A 21,044-nucleotide genomic window follows, 5' to 3' on the forward strand; every position below is an offset into this window, starting at 1 on the left:
ACATTGTGAAAAATAACACCTTCGAGATACAAGTACTTCTCTAACGTGCGAGAAAAGTCCCACTGACGGGCAGGGCAGCACGAAATCCGATTCTGACTGGATTAGGGAGGCTGCGGGCGGGGAAGCATCCCTAATAAAATCCCCTCCTGGGGGATCTCGCTCAGAACTGCTGGGGAAGACCTGGGGCCAGAGCAGGGCTGAGGTGAGTCCAACCTCACAGGTCTCCTTTGTATTTCTCAAAGGTCTACAAAGACCTGCAAATACGGAGAACAAACGGGTGGTTGCCAGAGGGGGGTGGGGGGTGGGCAAAACGGGTGCAGGGGGCGGGAGGTGCGGGCCTCCAGTGACCGAGGGCGTCCCGGGGAGGAAAGGCACAGCCCGGGGAACACAGTCGGGCGGATGGGTGGGGTCCTTGCGCCAACCAGCATTTTGAGTATCAGAAGCCGCGAGTCCTGTCTGCACGCAGGGCCTCCGGGACCCCGCGCCCAGGTGAAAGCGGCCCGAGGCCTGGTCCCCGTCCGGCTCTCGCGAAGTCCCCTCTGCGCATCTTCCCCAACAGTGGCCACGGCCGGACACTTTAAAGAAAGAAGCAGATGTCCGGTGTGTCTGAATCACCTGGAGATGCCCGTTACCTGCAGTGTGGCTTTGTCGGCTGCCTCCGCTGCACCGAGTCCTGCGGAAGGAGCCCCGAGGGGAGGGTCTCTTGTGCCCCTCCCGCTCCGTGGTCTCTCAGAAGAAGGACCTCAGGCCCGGTACCCATCTTGGGAGGCTGGTTTCGAGGATCAAGGCGTTGGAGCCCCAGCTGACAGCCGTTCTGCAGATGAACCCGAAGATGCGCAAGTTCCAAGGTATGGCCTGCCCCCGACCCCTAAAGAGCCCTGGAAAAGGTAACTTGCCTACAACTCTCCACACACAAGGGCATGAGCTGAAATGTTTATCTTTGCAAGCCACAGCTGTTCTTACCTAGAAGTATAGATTAGAACCATCTGTAAGAAAATAAGCTTCCGCCTCGGACCTGCACCTAAGAGAAATCATGCCTGACTCTCTCACAACTCCGAGTTAGGGTGAGTTCTCCCAGTTCCCCAGCACTTCTCACCGGCTCAAGCCAGGATGCCAGGCGGGACCTCCCAGGCTGCCTGGAGCGGGGTCGAGTCCTTGCTCCTTCTGGCTCTGTCCCGGCTCTCCTATGATGGGTCCTGAGGAGCGGTGTGGCCCTTGGTGTGAATGGGGTGTGAGCAGTGTGCTGTGGTGGGCACTGTGGTCCCCAGTGTCTTTGTGAAGGACAGGGGTGGCTTTGTGTTCTGAGTGTAGCTCCATGCACCTCGAATTTGGGATGGCGAGCCCTGTCCCAGAAACATGACAAGTCTGGTCAAGTCCCCTGTGATGGTGAGACAGTCTGAGCATCTTCCAAACAGCTGTATGTCAGGGCGCCAAGTGAAACAGCTGGTCTTTGGTCCAGAGGGTTTGTTTCCGAGCTGTGTTGGCTCCGTCCGCATGGTCCCCTTAGGAAGCCTCCTGATCAGGGGCCACAGATGTAGGCAGCACACACAGTCCCCATGGCATGGAATCTCCCCACCCCTCTGAGCCATGCCCTGCATCTAAGTTGCTGCCAGACCCCAGCACATCCCCACTCCTGTCCACGGAGCCCCTTCCTCTGCCTGGACTGTCACCCAGCTCCTCTCAGGACCCCCAGCCTTACTTCTTTTGTGTGTTTACAACCCCAGGAATCAAAGGTCTGGGATGCGTTTGCCTGTTAACAGCAGTAAAGGAAGAAGGTAATTGGCAAGAAGACGTGAAAAACTTCCATATTTAACGTTCTAAGATTAAGTTGCCATCATTCACATATTCATTTGGTGACTGTATGTCAATGGAATATGTGGTTTGCATAATAATTTTGAGAACAAACAACAGTCATGGTCTCTTCATGTATGATCTGTGCCAAAGGAAGAAGCATCTTTAATCAAATAATTAGAGAACTTAATGTGAAGAAAACACCTAGTAGGGGTCAGAGGGACTAGTTCTGATTATAATCATTCTCTCTCTACAGTCGACCACATCAGGGGCCAGGGAAATTCTGATCAGGGAGGAAGCACAGGGTGAAGACGTGAAGGCAGGCGAGACACCGGGGCCTTTGCAGCAGATGTGCAGAGTGCCATCGAGCACGTGTTTGCTGATTGGCTTGTTTTCCCTCCACAGTGGAGGTGACCCTGGATGTTGACACCGCCAACCACTACCTCATCGTTTCTGAGGACCTGAGGAGTGTCCGCTGTGGGTATTCCAAACAGAACCGGAGAGCCCGAGCCGAAAGATTCAACTATGCCCTGTGTGCCCTGGGCTCCCCTCGGCTCCCCTCTGGCCGCCACTACTGGGAGGTGGACGTGGGGACAAGCAAGGAATGGGATGTGGGTGTTTGCAGAGACTCTGCGAATTGACAAGGGCCAATTCTACTGTCCGCAGAACTTGGCTTCTGGACGGTGGGCTTGAGAAAAGGAGAGCTCTTCCAAGCCAGCACCATGCCTGTGACCGTTCTCTCGGGGAGCCCCCGGTTACACCGACTAGGGATTTTCCTGTACATGAATTTTGGCACCGTTTCCTTTTATCACATTAGCGATGGATCCCATATTTTCACCTTCACTGAAATTCCTGCTGTGGAGACACTGCGTCCGTTTTTTGCTCTTTCGGATCCCATCATGGATGGTCAAGGCTTCCTGAGAATCTGTCCTGTGATGAGTCCAGCTCCAGTGGGCTCTGATACAGAACAAAGTTTCTAGAGAATCCCCGTGTGCTCAGAGCCGCAGCTGGGACCTTTCCTGCTTGTTACGTGGACGGCGCAGCAGGCAGCAGAAAAGCATGGAACAGCTGGCGAACACGAACACTAATTACACAAGGGAGCAGTGCCTTTCAAACATAAAGTATCGCCACAGTCATTCTCTTTGGGACTTTTCATATTTCTGTTCCAGTGAATGGGTTCTGGATTTTCAGATCAATTTCCAAATGTATTTATTTTCCGCAGGATTAACTTCGTGTGTGATGGAGATTATAAACTAAATAAAAACGTGGATGTGACCGAACAGATTGATTTTCTAGGTACTATGTAAGCAAAACCTACGGAAACAGTAAATATGTGTGTATGTATTCAGTTTCCCTCAACGGCTGAAATGCACACATTCCTTTCTGGTGCACAGCATTTGGAATATAGGAAGAAGGCAGGCAGGGCAATCAGGGGGTGGCTTCCACTGAAGGGGGATTGCAGCCTGGCACCCTCTAGCTGTCCCTGCCCCTCATCACTGTGCCATGGCCTGCAGGCCGTGGGGTAAAGGGAGTGAGCTGGTGGCTGTCAGCCCAGGGGGGGTTCTCTAGTGGCTGGTGGGCGTGTCATTGCAGGGGGGACTGTGTGTGCCACCCCGGCAGGGGGAATGTGCATGGGACCCAGCCCTTTCCAATAAGGACCATGCTTAACTTCTGTATGTGGTCAATCTGTCCGATCATGGAGACGGTCAGTGAGAATCTTCCTAGGTAACAGGAGCACTTCTGCCACGGTGGGTCATCCCCCCTGGAGAGCAAACGCTTGCAGGTCCCCGAGCAGCAGAAGGGACTGCCTCGGTGCAGTTCTCAGAGGGGGCTCCCAGGGTGCTGCGGATGAGGAGGACCAGCCAGGAACACTGACCGTCAAGTCCCGCGGGCATTCAAGGGATTGGGAGGCAGATTATGACACTGTCGTTCAGTTGTGTGCTTGAAAACGTCCCTAAAATGTGCATTGTAAGGAGCAATCGTTAAATGGAGCCCTCTGAAATTACAAATATGCAAACTAAAATACATGAGTGATGAAAAAGAATTAGCCCTAAAAGCAGAATGACACCAGAGAAATAATAGGAGGCGAAGGATGGCAAAGACAGCGCCCCTGGGGAGTGTGTGGCTGTCTCAGGGGCAGGGGCATGACAGGCCTGCAGACACCAAGACAAGGAGTTGCAGGGAGCTAACTCTTCTTAGTCGGGTAGTAAATACATTCGGCTCACGGGCCATGTGGTGTCTGCCATATCTACTTCCTGCTGCCTTTGTAGATGGAAGCTGCCATAGACAATATGAAAACAAGGGGCCGTGTTCCAATGAAACTTTATTTACAAAAAGCAGCAGGCGGCCAGGCCCTGGCTGGCCCACCCGCGTCGGGGCGTCATGCGCTGACTGCCGGCGGGTTCACAGCCCAGCGCAGGGTGTGTGCACCCCGAAAGCGCACAAGGGGCATGGGGTCCAACGCGCAGGGCGGCGCGGCATGGGGCCCAAGCAGGAGGAGAGGATTCTGCACGGAGAGGCAGACCGAGTTCTCGAGGGAAGGTGAGGCCGAGGCGGAGGCTGGCTGAGACAGGCGGAGACGGAACGCGCGCGAAAGATTGGAGCAGTGGGCCGCGCAAGCACACGCACTGAGGCGCTGGGGAGCAGGGGAGCGCGGGCGGGGTGCGCGCTGGGGTCCTGCGCTGGACGCACAGCGCAGGACCTCCGTCTCCAGTGCCACGCGCCCGTCACAGACCCAGGCGCTCCCCCAGACAAGCCCTGGGCCATCCTGTCCCCTCCGGCCCTCAGCCCCTGCAGACACACCCAGTGGAACCCCCACAGGCACCCACAATGGCCGCCGGGGCAGCGCGGCGGAGAGCCACGAGAACCAGTGAGGCAGGCACAGATTAGACGGCTGCGCTCCTTCAGCGTTCAGGTCGGGATGGGTCACAAGCGCAGGCGATCAGGACGAATGGGGGACTCTACTGAGAAGTGGTGGCTAGCATATTCTGGACAGACGAACGAGTGCGGGACACAAGGTCTTTGGAGCTCAGGTGTACTCGCGCTGAAGGACGGAAAAGGAGCAGGCCCGAGAGCTAATGCCGAAAACCCCTAAGCTGTGCAGCTGCATGTGTGACCACGCTGCTGCTGGGCTTGGCCGTGCTTCTCGTGTGTGACAAGGGCGGACGCGCGGACCATCACAGCCTTCCAGGAGAGCACGATGGGGCGCCCCGAGCCCGGCAACGGCGCCGCGTTCTCCAGGGTCAGCCCAAGAAACACTCCCGGCCAGCTTCCAGCGCCCCCAGGCACTCCCTTCTCTGGATGGGGAGGCTGCCGCTCTCCCCTCCCTCCATCCACCCCTACAGTCATCTGCAGGAGGGAGCCTGTCAGCCTGCCCTCACCCCCTCCCCCCCCCCACAGCAGGGACAGAAGTCCCACCGCCCTTCTCCTGAGCTCACTCCTGCTCTGCCACCTGTCTCAGCCCCCCGTCCCCATGGCTGTTCGGGGCTCACAAGACAGCCTCTCAAGCGGGCCACCTCCTTGGGGAGAGACGCTCAGCCCTCATCACCGTGGGAGAGGGATCCAGCGGGGGCGGGTCAGCGGAGGAAGAACACAGGCCCAGCAAATGGGTGGCACCGGGGGGCCTGGGCTCCAGCAGAAGCAGACTCCCGTTTCTCAGGACCACTGGCCGGACGGGGGATGTGCGCGCGGTGGGGGTCACGTCCGGTGGGACACAGCACGGTAGTGCTGTCAAGGGCTCACCAACAGCTTACCGAGCCCTGGACGACCCCTGACCCCCATCCAACAACCCCATCAGCTCTCCAGCCCTAAGTGGGCTGCACCGCCCCCCCTGCACCCACACAGCCCCCACCTACCCCCAGAACAGAAAGGCTTCTGAGAAGAGGCAACCAGGTTGGAGCCCTGGCCCCCCAGGTGACGGGTCCTATGAATCACGGATGGGAACTTGGGGGAGCCACACCCGTGAGAATTGCCATTTATTCCCGAAGTCGCCAAAATTATCACCAAGGATTCACCAAGGGGTGTGCATGGGGACGAGGAGGCTCAAACACTGATTGAGGGACCAGCTGGGAGGGAGGGGGATGGATGGGGGGACCCCCAGCTGTCCCTCCCCTAATGCCACAGGAAAGGGGTCCTCCTCTGGCCAGCACCCCTCCCCATCCCCCATGTCCAGTTTCTCTCCAGGGAGGTGGGGTGGGGGGACATGGAAGAGGGTGTAGTGTGAGTGGGCCCCAGGAGGGAGAGGGTGCTGGGGTGGGGGCGGGGGGTCCCCCGCTTCACATGCACTCACAACACTGGTCTCCCAGGGAGCAGAAATGGGGGAAGCCAGGCCAGGCCAAATCCCCCTCCCTCCTGGATTATAGGAGGAAGGGGTTAGTGTTGGGGGCCGGGGGGCCTGGGGGCATCATGGGGGGCAGGCCAGGGCCCCCACCAAGGGGAGAGATGTATGTTGGTGGTGCTCCAGGGACCGGGGGCACAGGGCTAAGCCGGAGCTGGTTCAGCGTGAGCGTCGCAGGGGGTGCGGGCTGGAAGGGGTTGGTGATGGAGGGGCCGGTGGTCGGGGCTCCTACAGGAGAGAAAGGAGAAGAGACACGCAGAGCAGAGTCAGGGGTCTGCCTGGGGAGGAGGTCAGCAGGCAGGACCGGCCTGGGAGGCCCACACTCACCGCTTGGCAGGAAGGGGTTGGAGGCCTTGGCTCCTGGCGGCGTGGGGCCCGGCCGGCTCACCAGCGAGTCCAGATCGACGAGAGCTGCATTAGGCCCCAGGAATGACTCTGGTGTCTTCCGTGTGGGCGGTGGTGGTGTTGGGGCAACTGCGGGTGGGGGGCCCCCCACGGCCTCAGCCAGAGAGCCCCCGACCCCACTCATGTCAAACGCCCCAGGACTGCGGGCAGGCACCTCTCCGGCGAGCAGCTCCAGCTCCCCTAGAAGAAGCCAGAGAGGGGGTCAGGGCAAGATGGACAGTGGGGGCCTCAAACAGGGAGGCGGTGGTACTGAGAGGCAGAGCCCAGGGAGGGACGCGGGTCCAAGGAAAAGCAGTGCATGGCCTCCAGGGCAGAGTGCTGGGGAGAGCCACCAAGGGACAAGAGTACTTGAGGGGTGCTCACATAGCCCCACAAAAACCCCACCGGTCCCACAGTCCCAAGCAGAAACTTCACGGTGGACAGACAATGGCAGGCACCCAGGAGCCCAGCAGCCTGGGTAACGTCTGTCAGCTTGACCTGATTTCCTTAAAGAAAGAGATTCAGGAAGGAATCCTATCTTTTTTTTTTTTTTAAAGATTTTATTTATTTATTTGAGAGAGCGCGAGAGCGCGCACGTGGGGGGGGGGGGTGGTCAGAGGGAGCAGCAGACTCCCCGCCGAGCAGGGAGCCCGATGCGGGACTCGATCCCGGGACTCCAGGATCATGACCTGAGCCGAAGGCAGTCGCTTAACCAACTGAGCCACCCAGGCGCCCAGGAATCCTATCTGACGTCGGGAGATGCACAAATTGGTGCAGAGAGAGGAGAGGCCCAGAGGAACGCCAACTACAGACTGCACAGTAACCAAGGTGGGCCTGGGGGGACGGGAGGGGACTGCTGGTGCCCCACCAGTCCCACGTCCTCCTGCAGGCCCACGTCACTCAAAGATGAACAAGGAAAGGGAACGAAGGCACCACCACTGCTGTGGGAAGAGAGGCTCCCGTGCCCTCCAGACAGCTCGCAGGGACGGGTCTCCTATCGAGGACAGAGCCAGCCTGGACTCTGGCCAGGAGGAGGGAACGCAGGAGCCAGGACACCCAAAGGCGAGGTGCCCCGTGGATGGGACGCCTGCTGGGAAAGATGCACTGGGCCCCGAGGCAGCTGTGGGCAGGCCAGGAAGGGGACACTCGCCAGAGGCCCCTTGTGGTCACCACACTGCTGGTAATGCAGGTACGGCCAGCCGGGCCCTCAGAAACACGCAGAGAAACGTTCCAGGGGGCAGAGAACTCAGAGATCACTATGCGGGGAAGCCTCGGAAAAAGAACTGTTTGTACTATTCTTGCAACTTTTCTCTAAATATAAAATTACTGGAAACAAAGTTAAAGCTTTCTTTTCCAAGATAAACCAACAAGCACTCACCATCAGAGCTGCAATCCACCCTGCTTAAGCCCTCACTCAGAAGCCCGCCTGCCAAGGAGCCTGCGGGCGGGGGGCTGGGGCACAGGCAGGGGGCACGGCGGGGGCGGGGGCGGGGGCGGGGGGGGGGGCACGGGGGGGGCGGGGCGGCTCACCCGTGCTGCTCCCGGAGGTTGGCAGGGCTGTGCGCAGTCGGTCAAAATCGGAAAACTCATCAGGCTCCGTGTCAAAACCCACTGCTGTAGGGGCTCAGGATGTCAGCTCAGCTGGTCGAGGGGACCAGCCTCCCACTCCCCCTGCCCCCCAGCACCCTAGAGCAGACACCTCACGCTCACCTGCACACACACACACACTCTCTCTCTCAGGCCCCCGCAGCCTGACCCCAGAGCCCCCCCAGTACCTGCAGTGCCATTGGTGCTGGGCTTGGCAGGTGACCCTCCCCAGGGGTCTGAGAAGGCCGGGGCTGGAGCCCAGGGATCAGAGGCAGGGGGTCCGCCAACTGGGGCCCCACCTGGGTGAGGAAGGAGGCATGTGAGAAGCTGGTGGTTGGAGGATTTGTCACCTACGAAGGTAGGCCCACTCCCTCCCAGAAGCCCCCCCCGTCCCGGGCGTCCTGGGATGCAGCTGGACATCCCAGAGGCTTCAGGTGGGCGCAGCCCCAGCCAGCCCTTCCCGCCTGGTGCCCACGATCTACCCGTGGTACACTGCTGCTGGGCCTTTGCCCACCTGTCCCTTCCTGGCAAAGCCCTCCTCAGCCTTGAGGCCTCTGGAAAGCCCCCAAGAAGCTCGCCAGCTGGGTAAGGGGCCTTGGGTGTGTGCCTCACCTAGGTGTGCCCAACCCCCACCCCGAAGCCCCCAGAGCTCCCTGAAGTCCCCACGGGGTATGTGGCCCCTTCCCAGACTGCCTGTACCCAGGCTCACCAGACACCCCACCCTGACTCCACCCTGGCAGCCTCTCCACAGCCCGACACCCCCTGGTGCCCTTCCCATTGTCCTTCAAGGCTCCCTCACCCACCCTCCTCTGGGCTGTCTTATCTGACCCCCCCCAGCTGCCTGTCACCCGCTTGACTGTATGTGTCCCTGCCCCAGGGTGTGCCCCGCACTGCACACTGGATGTGGAGGCTGGAGCAAGCAGGCAGCCAGCACTCACCATCAGAGCTCCCCCATGGGTCAGGCGTGGGCCCCTCTCCAGCTGCAGGGGCCTGGGTCCCACCCCAAGGGTCAACCGGGGGCCCCGCAGGGGCAGCTGGCCTCCAAGGGTCCCCAGAGGCTGGTGTAGGGGCTGGACCACCCCAGGGATCAGCAGCTGGAGGGACAGGGGCACCCCCCCAAGGGTCCGAGGTGGGGGCGCTCATGGGCGCTGGGCCCCCCCAAGGGTCCGAGGCTGGCGGTGGAGCTGGGGCCGTGAAGACGTCAGCAAGATCCATGAGGGATGACTGCAGGAAACAAAGGAGAGAAAGCATATGAGGTCCGAGCAGGCCAGGCCAGGGGACTGGGAAGAGAACCTGGAGGAGAGATGGCCGCCGAACAAGAGAGAGGAGAGAGCCGAGGCGTTGGCCGCCACAGAGGGACAACCAGGGGCCGTGAGACAGGAGGAGGCAGCCTCCCCACCTCCCATTCCCACCCCGCCCCCGCTCTGTCCGCTCCCCCACCACCCCAGCCCAACCCAGCCCAGCACCAAATCCAAGAGTCCCACCTGGTCCTGCCCCCATCCCTCCATCCACTCCCCAGTTCCCACCCGGAACGAGAACAGAGGCCAAAGCCCAAAGCCGCTCCTCCCAGCCCTGCCTGTGCACTCCCCACGCACTCTGGGAGGTCTGCCCTGGGGCGCCCACCCTGAGTCTCGGGTCATCACAGGCCCCCCTGAACGGTCCTGGCTGAGGCCCAGCACCCGTCCCACATCACTGCACGCTGCAGGCCTCCAGTGCCTCACGTGACCAACATACACGCGTGTGCATACAACCTCCCCTTGTCCTGGGGGTGAACCCAGCCAACCAGAGCCCCTGGTGTCTCTGGATGCAAAGGCGCACATCTCCCGTCCCCACAGGACAAAAGCAGCAGGTGCTGGGACCGACATTCTGAGCTGTCAGGCATCAGGGAGACCCTTTGGCCGAAGCCGGCGTGAGCAGGCTTTTCCACCAAGAGCTGCCCCATGCCCATCAGGAGGGTGTCTACACCCTCTGATCGGAGCTAGCCCCATGACCCACCCCCCTGTGGATGCCACACAAGAGGCCAGCTTGGATGCCCCAGCCACGTGAGTGACCGTGGCCCTGACATGAGGAGGAAACCCGTCCACCCTCAGAGCCAAGAGAAGGGTTGAAGCGGCAGAAACTGAACCACCACCAAACGTCATCTGTCTCCACCAGGGGGACTGGAGGCCCAGAAGGTTGGGGACCAGACTGGTCTCGCTCACCCACCGACCCTCGGAGTCCGGGGTGTGGGCGGACACTGAGGAGGTGCCCCAGACAACGTGAGCGTGCAGGAGCTCTACGCCATCCCCTTCTCACATGATCAGGCTGCTCAGTGACAAGGACTGACCAGCAGCAGCGGAGTCTCCCACGGCAGAGACAGACGGAAGTCACACCTAGAGCGCTCTGTGCTCCGGGCACTGACCAAGTGCCTTCCGGTCTCCAGGTCTCCACGCATCTCCGTGAGAAGACAGTTACCTGCAGCAGCCGCCGCCTGGTGCCCTGCCCGAGTCCCCGGAGCGCATGGAGAGCGGGGCGGCCTGCCCGTGCTCACCTCCTCCTGGCCGCCGGTCTCCCTCCTGCTCTCCTCTATGGCCATCTGCAGCCTCAGGTCGTCCCCACGGCGGATCCGCTCTTCCTGTTCGGGTCACGGAAGCAGGTGGCAAGGGAGGGTCAGAATGTGAGCGGCAGGACTGCCCCCCGCCCAACTGCACGGCCCCCAATGACCCTCTCCCACCCAGACCAAAGTGACAAAATTAAAATGGGATGTGGACAATGTGTGGGGAGGGGGGACGGGGAACAACGTGCGGTCTAGGGGATGGGGACACAGGGGTGGTGTGCGGGAGATGGGCCTGGCCCGGCACGGCTCCGACAAGCTTGGGAAGCATGGGGCCCCGGGGAGGACGGGCCCTCCCGCCAGATGCCTGAGTCTGTGGCGTCTGCTGTGCTGGGTGGAGGTGACCAAGCCCTGGGCTGTGCCGGAGGGTGAGGGAAGGGCTCCCTCACCACCCGGAGCAGCTACGAGGCATCTGCTTCACCTGCTGAGACTGCACCCGTCTGAGAATCCGTCTGACAAAGGTCTCCCAGCTGGAAATGCTTCGGCAGAACGTGTGTAGACTAGGGATGGGGCTGGGGTGGGGAAAGGAGGGGCAAGGAAGCGGGGACCTGAGGAGGGTCTGAGGGGAACCCTACGGAGGGTAGGGAGGCTGCTCTGACCTTGTCGTGCTCCTCTCGGCTCAAACTAAGGGCCAGCTGGAGCTGGACGTCGTCCTCGGGGCCGCAGGACGGGGGCTGGGGGAGAGAGAGCGTGAAGGGGCCGGGGCGGGACACGAGATGGGGGGAGAGAAGGAAGGAGGGAGAAGAGGAAAGACACACACACACAGAGCAACGGAGGGGAGCCAGGGACGGATAGAGCCACGGACAGCTCACAGACAGGAGACAGAGACAGGCATCCACGCAGAAAGAACAAGAATTCTCAGGACGAGGTCAGAGGGCGAGCAGAGGGGAGCAGCGGACAGACCAGAGAGGCAGGGCGGGGGGAAGACCGAGCAGCAGCCCTCAGGAGCTGCGGGGCGAAGGATGGAGATGGGATGGCAGAACCAAAGGCAAACCCCTGCCGCGCCCCCCCCAGCCCGCCCGGCACCTGGTCGGCCTCCTCCTTGCTCATGGCCAGGGCCAGCTGCAGCTGCAACTCCTCCTCCCCGCTGCTCTGTGGCCACGCCTGCTCCGCCTCGGGCGGGGGCCCAGAGCCCACCGCTGCTGAGGAGGCTGCCGTGGGGAGAATCAGCTGAGACCCCGGTGCAGAAGGGGAAGGGGGCCCCGCAGCCCGGACGGCGGGCCTCCACCGCCCCCAGAAGCCCTGCTGGCCCGAGAGCAAGAGCCCGCCAGGAGAGAGGGAGGAAGTTTGGGAGCCTCGGAGCCCACGACCCAGATTCCCACACTGCACGCCTGGGGCCTGGCCCAGAGCCCGGGGCGGGTGGGGGACACACAGGTCCTTCATCCCGGCTCCCACAAAGCTCCCAGCACGTCCAGCGGCCTGCATTTCCAGGGCTGCTGGAGAACTGTACAGCAGGACCAGCTGGGCGTTCGGGGAACAACTGCGCCCGCATCCTCAGCCCCCAACCTCTTCCTGGCTGTGGCTGACGCGAGGGGTGAGGGGCAGCAGTGAAGGAAGGGAGGCAGAGAATGGGAAGGGGGATGACCATCTGGAAGGAGGGACGGACAGGGCGCGGGGGCCTAACGCAGGCAGAGGACCAGCTGAGCTGGGGGGAGCCGCCCGCCTGCTCATCCCAGCTGGCCTGCTCTGGTACTGGCACGCACGGGCCCCTCAGAGAGCCGACCCGAACCCCCAACCCTAGGCAGCCCCCTCCAAGTCCCGTGCGCTTGGTCTCAGGCACTGAGTGCCCTCAGGCGGGCCCGTGGGCAAACCCAGCTGGCAGCTCCAGGGCCCAGGTTGCAGGCAGGGGCACCCCCGGGCCCTGAGGTGGCTCTTGGTCAACATTTCTGCGTGAACACAAAGGTTCTCGGCTCTCGGGCCCTACAGTGAGGGGGACGGGACAGGGGAGGACCGTCATGGGAGGGGAGGGCCTGAATCTGGAACTCCGGCCCGCCTGGCCAGGCAGCAGAGGGAGCGAGAGGGCTCGGCGGCTGGGCATGGGGTGCCCAGCAAGGAGGCCACCAGGGGCTTGGAGAAGAAGGGGCGGGTAGGCTGGGAGGGACCTCCTGGGGGCGGCGGCCTCACCGGTGGCGGTCTGCGCCAGCTTCTCCTTGGTCTTGAGCGCGTGGGCGCGCTCCTCCCGCAGCCGGTCCTCGTCACGCAGCAGGGCCACCAGCTGTTTGGCCTTCTCGCGCACGTTCACGCCCTGGTCCTTGCCGTCACGGTCCACGTACTGGAAGTCCTTCAGCGTCTGCACGGCGTACATGTTCTCCTTGCATTGCTGTGACACACGCTCCGAGCCGGTCTTGATGAGGTACTCCATCAGCGTCATGGCCTTCGGGGCGGGGGCACACCGGTCGCTCACACGGCCGCCGGGACCCCAGTCCCAGCACCAACCCACACGGCGGACCCCACACAGCGCGAGGAAGAACAGAGCACAGCCACGAGCGGCCACCTGCCGGGACGACCCCGAAGACGCGGTGCTGCATGAAAGCAGCCAGACTCCAAAGAGCGCGCGGCACATGGCTGTGCTCACACGGAACGTCCTCGCCAGGCCCACCCACAGAGGAAGGGGGTTCACGGCCGCCAGGAGCTGGGGGATCCTTAACGGATATGGGGTTTGTGTTCAGGGTGACAAAAACGCTCTGGACGTAGGCGGCAGGGAAAGCCGCACCGCCCGGGAACACGCTCGATGCCCCGGCACTGCACGCTTCCCGAGGGTGACTCGTGCGGCACGGCGTCTACACATGTCTGGTAGAAAGACGGGAACGGCAGCCCCTGCAGCCTCACCTGGACTTCCCACAGGGGTGCAGACCCCGCTCGACTTCTCTAAGAGGAAAACCCAAAGCAGCACAGCCACAAAGACACGCTTGTTTATCGCCCAGAGCAGCCCGGGCCAGGGGCCCGCACACCACTTTCTCTACCGTCCGAGAGTCTGGAAAGCATCACCCTTCCTGCCGAAGACTTCACAACTCAGGATGACGAGGAGGCGACTCCCCCCACCCCCGAATCGGCGGGAGGGCGGGAGGCGCCAAGCGGCAGGGTGTGCTCAGGCCCCGCTCTCTGCAGGGCAGCAGGACACCCCGCGACAGCCGCGGCATTCCAGGGCGGAGGACAAATTCCCTTCCCGACAAGGCAAAGTTAAACGGGAGCAAAAAGCGCCAGTCCTCAGACAACAATGCACCTCAGAGTGCCCCCGACAGCCGCCCAGAGCACAGCCGAACAACAGAGGGAGGCCCCGGCCATTGGGGCTGAGCTGGCTCAGCAGCTACGAGATGTGCCGGGGACCCCGCTGTGGGTCATGAGTAACTCCCCACCGTCCACGGGAGCCGGACCTGGAGCTGGCCGGCTGCCTGAAGGTGTGTCAACAGTAATCAGAGGTGAGTCTTTAACCAGCCCTCGAGGTGTTTCGGCATCACGGCAGAAAGAAAGCAGCAGACCGCGCCGGGCATGGAGGGCAGGCAGGCTTGGCGCACCCTGGGCCAGCTCTGCTGGGACGACCATGGCTGCACACACAACACACGCCTCCCGGCAGGTCAGTCACCCTACGTGACACAAACAGACGGTCTCGCCTCCGTCCGGGATGGGACTCGCACCCAACAAATTGGAAGAACCCGTTTCCAGGGCTCTGGAGAGCTTGGCAGTGAGTGCGGTTAGAGAGACAGGGAACCCGGAAATAACCCAAACACCCGTCAAGGGTCAAATGCACACGGAGGATGCACAGCGTGCTCATGGGATGGAAGCAGCACACACAGCAAGATAACTAAAGAAACCTCCCAGATGCAGCAGACACAGAGGACCATGTGCATGAGCCCATGGGAAGTTCTAGAACCAGCCTAGCAGACAGGAGACAGGGCAGGATGCTTCTGGGGGAAGGGTGCGTGAGCAGGCCTGGGGGGGACGGGGACACCCTCCATCTCCATCTGGGTGCTGGCCTCACAGGTGTGTGCACGTGTGAGAGCTGCCGGGTCGCACGCTCACGACGGGAACCGCAACAGCAAATGTGAACGTTTTCTCAAAAGCAAGCAACAGGACAACTCAACAGTCCCTGTTAATTTTCAAAACTGCTTGCTCACGGATGGCGGACGGATCAGCATACGAGCGTCTAAAACAGGGACCAGCAAACTTCCTCTGAAGGGCCCAGGTGATCAATAACCCAGCTTTTCAGGCCACACGGCCCCTGTGCTGACCACTCAGCTCTGTGCCTCAGAGGGAGGCAGCTGCAGACGCACGGGCCTGGCCGCACCCACAGGCTTTACAAACATGGGCGGCAGGCCAGATTCGACCCGTGGGCCGTCGTGCGTTGACCTCTGGTTTAAAAAATAAAACTTGAGGGGCGCCTGGGTGGCTCAGTCGTTAAGTGTCTGCCTTCGGCTCAGGTCATGGTCCCAGGGTCCTGGGATCGAGCCCCGCATCGGGCTCCCTGCTCCGCGGGAAGCCTGCTTCTCCCTCTCCCTCTCCCCCTGCTTGTGTTCCCTCTCTCGCTGTGTCTCTGTCAAATAAATAAATAAGATCTTTAAAAAACAAATAAATATTTCCACACTTATTTGAAAAAAAAAAGGTAAATTTCTTAAAAATATGTATTTCTTAAAAATAAAAACGATATAAACTTATTAAAATATTTCCACACTTATTTGAAAAAATAAAGCTGGGGCACCTGGGTGGCTCAGTCGTTAGCGTCTGCCTTCGGCTCAGATCATGATCCCAGGGTCCTGGGATCGAGCCCCACATCGGGCTCCCTGCTCAGCGGAAAGCCTGCTTCTCCCTCTCCCACTCTCCCTGCTTGTGTTCCCTCTCTCGCTGTGTCTCTCTCTGTCAAATAAATAAATGAAATGTTTAAAAAAAAAAAAAAAAGAAATAAAACTTGAGACCCTGATTCCTCAGAGCAGAGAGGTGACAGCTGAGTCAGAACGGGCTCCGGGACTCCTTTCCCCCTGCCCTCTGGGCAGCCCCGAGCCTCCTCATGCCTCCACGTCCCCACCTAAAAAGTGGGTACAGGAAAGTACTTCTCGGGGATTCTGTGCCCACAGCTGCGTGTCTCCAGCTGCAGTCAGGGCCCCTCAGGACTCACCTCCCCTCGCATACGGTCCATGAGCCCCACCAAGCTTCTCCTCCCTTCGCCTCCACACGAAGGCTCACCCATACCCCTCACCCTTTCCCTGATTCTCAGCTAGACAAACGCCACCCAGTCCTTCACAACAAACAGCAACATAACTGACCCAGCACAGAGTCCACGGGAATGAGAACCCAACCCGGGTTTGTCGGGATGGGCGTGAAAACGAGCCAGAGCATTTCCAGGCCCAAGGGAAATGAGGGAGCTACCGTGCCGGTGAGGGACGGAGAGCCCGGCCGGCAGAGGCCCCAGCTGGAGTCCATGGGGCCAGGAGCTTCATCTGCCTCGTCCACGGCCACACATAGAGCAGACCCTCCGCCAACGTTCACTGAAGAAACGGCAGCAAGAGGACTCGCCAACACGGCTGAACCTCGCTCCAGCTCACACAGAAGGAGGTCCACAGGCTGGTCTGAGCCTCACTGCCAGGAGTGGGACCTGGCCATCTGCCCCAGCCTGTGCCCACTGCCACTTCTTGACCCAAAGGGAGGATACCAGGACCCAGGCCAGAAAATGGAAAAACTGCTCACTGAGTGTTGCCCAAAGACACGTTCCCCTTGACCACAGCCTGTAGTCTTGTCTGGTCACTAGATGAGGACACATGCACACATCACTAGGGACCAGCAAAAGGATTCCTGTGGAGGGCATTCTGTCCACGTTTCTCCAAATGACACGTGCATGTGTCCCTTGACCCAGAAATTCCAGGTCCAGAGGATGACAAATATACAAGGCTACTCGTGGCAGTCTTGTTAACAAAAGCAAAACACCACAGACCACTTAAAAATTCAACACCAAGTAACCAGCAGTTGTTAAAAAAGGGAAGGAAGGAAGAGCAGAGAAAAGGACGGAAGGAACAAAGGAAAGAAGGAAAAAAGGTGACAAATCCATATTTTGACAAGAAACGATCTCTAAGACATAGGCCCATTTTCCTTTTTAAAACCGGGGGTAGTTTACATATGATAAAATGCACCAGTTCTCACGTGCAGCTCTGAGTTCTGATAATCGCCTACGACAACATAACCAGAGCTGACACACAACAGCCCCACGGCTCCCAGAATTCCCTGGTGCCTGTGGACATCCACACACACCTGAAGGAGAACACAAACGCTGGGGACACCAGCTGCCTCTGAGAGGAAACTGGGCTCCGGGCACACAGAGGGACGAACACTGGGCACCCGCTTCGGCCTTCTACGTGGACGAAGCTCGTCAATGTACCATGTTTTCAAAAAGAATTTGAAGTCCTAAGACTCAACGTTCTCAAGCTCTCGTGTCTGTTACCTTCATTAAATGAGAAGAGGGACGAAGGGAGAGAGACCGCACATAAAGACCTAGAACCCCAGCTCCTCCGCAACACGGGGAAGGTGGGCCCGGTGGCACCCCCACCTGAGCCCTGCGCCCACCCACGCAATCGTGTGCACGTGAGGGCCCGCTACAGGCCCGGGCACTGACCTTGTAGACGTGCCTCCAGTTCTTGCCATGGTCATTGAGCCGCTTCCAGATCATGCTCATGATCTCGGAGAAGGCGACGACATTGTAGGTTAGGTCAGCGATCTCAGACATTAGGGAACTGGATGGGCCCCAGGGGTCGTTGCTCGTGGCTTCTCGGACCTTGATCTCGGCCTCTGAGTAGTTGTGGACTATGTTCTTCATCTGGCGCCGCAGCGACGAGGTCGACATGGTGGCGGGTGGTGGCGAGGGTGCTGGGCCCCCCGGGGTGTGGCGAGATGGAGTGACTCGAGGAAGACGACAGCGGCAGGAGCTGGTGGGTCACCGCATCTGAGAAGGAAAGGCCCTTTGGAAATACAAGCGGGACCTGGGGCTGCCCAGCCTGAACCCACACCCTCGTGGGGTTCCCCACTGCCCCTGGGGCCTAGAAGGCTCTGGTCCTCATTAACCCCCATCTTAGTCACCCAGTCCATCTTTCAGTTCCTCAAATATGCCCAGCTCCTTCCTGCTTGGGGGCCCTGCTCAGTGAGGCAGGAAGGCAGTGTGTGCAGTGAGGGATCACAGGTCGGCAGCACCTCAGTGCAGCACGTCCTACCCTGTTGCCCTGGGTGGGCCAGGAAATCCTGCACCTCAGTTTTCCTCCTAAAAACTGGGGTTTCGTTCTGTAACCCAGGGAGCTGAGAGAACCCGGTGCGTGGGAAATGCACTATGAACACGGGCGGTCATGAGACGGTCACCCTGCTCTTCCTCTCCCTCACTACCCAGATCACGCCCACTCACCCTGAGAACTCTGTTTAAGCTTCCCAGATTTTACACACCCAAACACCGTGGTCATTGTTCCCCAGGGGCCCCACGGGTAGACTGAGGCATCCTCGTGATTATATACTCGTCTGTCTTGACTCTGTGGCTAAGGCCGACCCACGAGCCCCATGGGGACAGAAACCATGTCTGTATGGACACGAATTTTCCCATCAGAGCAGCTGCCCCAGAAGAGCCATTCAATAAACCGCTGGAAGGAAGAGAAGGAGGGAAGGCAGGAAAGACCTCTGGAGCAGGAGTGGACCAGGCACAATCTGAGGCAGAAACAAGGACACACAAGGAGACCATAAAGGGAACAAAGAGGCAGGCGGGAGGCGGGCAATGCCAGGGGGACAAGGCGTCCCAAGGGTGGGGGAGCTGGAGGCTCAGGGAAGGAGAGATAAGGGCTAGCACAGCTGCTGCCGGGGTCCCAGCTGCATGCCAGGTGCTCGCTGACCAAGAGATGCCCATTATCTCATCCAACACCATCAGCAGCATTCTAAATGGGAAGGCAGGGGCTCGTGGAAGCTGGACAACTCAGCCAAGGTCACGCACCAAGCACAGCAGCGCAGACTCCACCTGTGGTTGCCTGGACGCCAAAACTCCACTTTTAAACTAACGTGTGCTGAGAGAAAGGCGATGGGAAGAAACAAAAGGACGGAAACCAGGCAGACGGTGATGCTCACAGCAAGCAACACGGCCCTTACCCTGTGCCGGGCATTCTTCCCCAAGCTTCACACACAGTGACTCAATTAATCCTCCCAACTCCATGATTCATAGCACCTCACAGCGGAGGAAACTGAGGCACAGGAAGAGCCACTCCCCGGGCCTGGCTCCAGAGCCAACTCTGACCACCACAGTCCACACCCACGCCAACGAGCCCTCCCACAACCTACCTAAGTCCTGGGACAGGCAGCTGGCCCCAGCTCTGAACTCAGGCTGGAGAGCCAGGCTCTTGAAGGCACACGTGAACAGCCAGAAAGACACGGTCAGGGGGCCGAGCAGGCCAGCCAGACACACTGAGATGAAGAGCTGATGGGACCGACACAGAGGACACAGAGGAACGGGAACGAGACACATGACGGGAGAGAGAGAAGCTACCCAGAGACACGGTGAGCAGAAGTCACAGGAGACAGAGACTCGGTAGACAGTGAGGCAGACGACCAAGAGCAAAGACTGAGACCCTGAACGAATAGACAACAACCTGATGCTACAAATGTGCAGAAAAAAACTAAGAATACAGAACACATGAAACCTGGGCCCAAATCCTGGCCAGGAGCTACCAACAGGGCAACCTCCTTGAGATTCAGTTTGTAAGACTCTGACCTGAAGGAAAGAATTCCTACCTGGCAGGCTTGGTGATTAAATAAAATGAGTACATAGAGTGCTTGGCACCCTGCCCCACAGATAGTAGCTCAATAAAGCTGCCCGCCCCTTATCATCAGAGGCAAAGAGCATTTTTCCAAAAGGCTGGTATCAGAAGATGCCCTGCTTTAAGGCTATGGAACTGTACGAAAGCGCGTTAAAAAAAAAAGTCAACAGGGCACCCAAGCTAAAATTTCCGGGATTGCTTAGAATGGGACCAAGTTTTTCAAAATAAACGAATTCCAGCAGAAGTACTAGGTTAAACAAAGAGCAACGATGGGGCAAAATTCTCCAAGGAGTGTTCAAAGGACTGACAGTACACACTCGGTGTGGCACGGGAAATCTGGGAGCAATAATGGAATCCGGAGCTCCCAGCAGCTGACTGCAGAGCCAGACGGCGCCGGGCGCTTCACCAGGACCACCTCCACACACACGCACAGCCCTGACTTGAGAAGTCACCCGGCAAGCAGTGGGCCTGACTGCAGAGCCGGACTCCAGACCACCGCACCAGAGACCCAAAGCCCTGCGGGAGGGGGCACGTCCCAGGCCAACCAAGCCCCGCACGCGCGCAGAGGGCCCGGGCTTGCGGGGACGGCAATGAATGAGAAACGGGGGGGAGAGCGGTGTCCAGGGTCCCCGGGAACTGCAGTCGCGGGAGCCCGAAGGGAGAGAGAGGAAGAGGGACACCGCCGTCACCCCGACCACCGCGCGCCGACACCGGACACAGGCAGGCGCACGGACCCCGGCAGACCCCGACACCGGCAGCAGCGAGGCCCGAGCGCAGGCCGGCAGGCGCCCAACGCCGGCCGGCCGCACACACACACAAAGGCCGCGGGGCTGAGCCGAGGGGCCACACGCGACGGACGCCCGAGCGCCCCGGCCCGCCGCGCCCCCGGCCCACGCTCACCTCGGCCCCTCACGCCGGGCTCCGGGGGGTCATGGCGGGCGGACCCCTGCCCCCGCTCGGCCTCGGTGTCGCGGGGCGCGCGCCTGGCCGCGGGCAGCGGACGCGGAGGCGCACTCGGGCGCACGCGCGGACGCACGGATGGGCCGCACGCCGACGGCCCCGCCGCCCCGGCGCCCGGGAGGGGCGCAGAGAGCCCGGCGGGGGAGGGGAGCCGCCGAGCAGACGGGAAGCAACCGAAGGAGGCGACGGACCGGAAGCGGAAGTGGCGGCGCGCCCCGCCTTCCGCGCCGCACCCGGCGACCCTCCCGCAGGGAGCCTGCGTGGTCGCCGCTTCCGCAGCCCCGCCCGCCCGCCCTGCAGCGTCATTTCCGGCGCGCGGGCAAAACGGCCGGGCGCCGCCGTGGGGTCCCGACGGACAAGAGCGGCGAAGCGCAGGCCTCAGACGGGCGGGCCGGCAAGCGCGGCCGAGGGAGGCGGGGAAGAGCCCGCGTGGCCGCCAGCCCGAGCGGCGCTCGGGGTTCCCCGTCCTCCCGGGGTGGGGGGAACGGCCGCCCGTCCCCGCCCCTCTCTGTGCGGGCCCGTCCGGCGCGGCGGCCTCCGCGCAGCCACGCCCCCGCCCGAGCCGAGCAGACGGCCACGCTGGCGGGGTGTGCCCCGGAGGGCGGGCCAAGGGCGTCCGGGCCAGAGG

At 60.8% G+C, this 21,044-nt stretch overlaps 2 protein-coding genes across 2 annotated transcripts; one reads left to right on the plus strand and one right to left on the minus strand.

Moving 5' to 3' along the window:
• The first annotated feature begins 399 nt into the window (after positions 1–399).
• Positions 400–4,664, plus strand: RFPL4A (ret finger protein like 4A). The gene is given in 5 exon segments (XM_021682297.2): positions 400–628; positions 631–669; positions 672–848; positions 2,197–2,697; positions 4,579–4,664. Coding segments are annotated over 5 exon segments (1,032 nt in total).
• A 1,041-nt stretch (positions 4,665–5,705) lies between these two features.
• On the minus strand, positions 5,706–20,599 carry EPN1 (epsin 1). The gene is made up of 11 exons (XM_021682351.1): positions 20,357–20,599; positions 17,290–17,616; positions 12,816–13,065; positions 11,718–11,842; positions 11,291–11,365; positions 10,629–10,712; positions 9,037–9,322; positions 8,287–8,397; positions 8,042–8,125; positions 6,455–6,712; positions 5,706–6,355 (listed from the first exon to the last, which is right to left on the minus strand). Exons 2-11 carry the CDS (start codon positions 17,515–17,517, stop codon positions 6,147–6,149), a joined length of 1,710 nt encoding a protein of 569 aa, XP_021538026.1. The 5' UTR covers positions 17,518–17,616; positions 20,357–20,599; the 3' UTR covers positions 5,706–6,146.
• Positions 20,600–21,044: the final 445 nt, after the last annotated feature.

Source organism: Neomonachus schauinslandi, chromosome 16 (genome assembly GCF_002201575.2).
Source record: "Neomonachus schauinslandi chromosome 16, ASM220157v2, whole genome shotgun sequence".
NCBI classification, from domain to species: domain Eukaryota; kingdom Metazoa; phylum Chordata; class Mammalia; order Carnivora; family Phocidae; genus Neomonachus; species Neomonachus schauinslandi.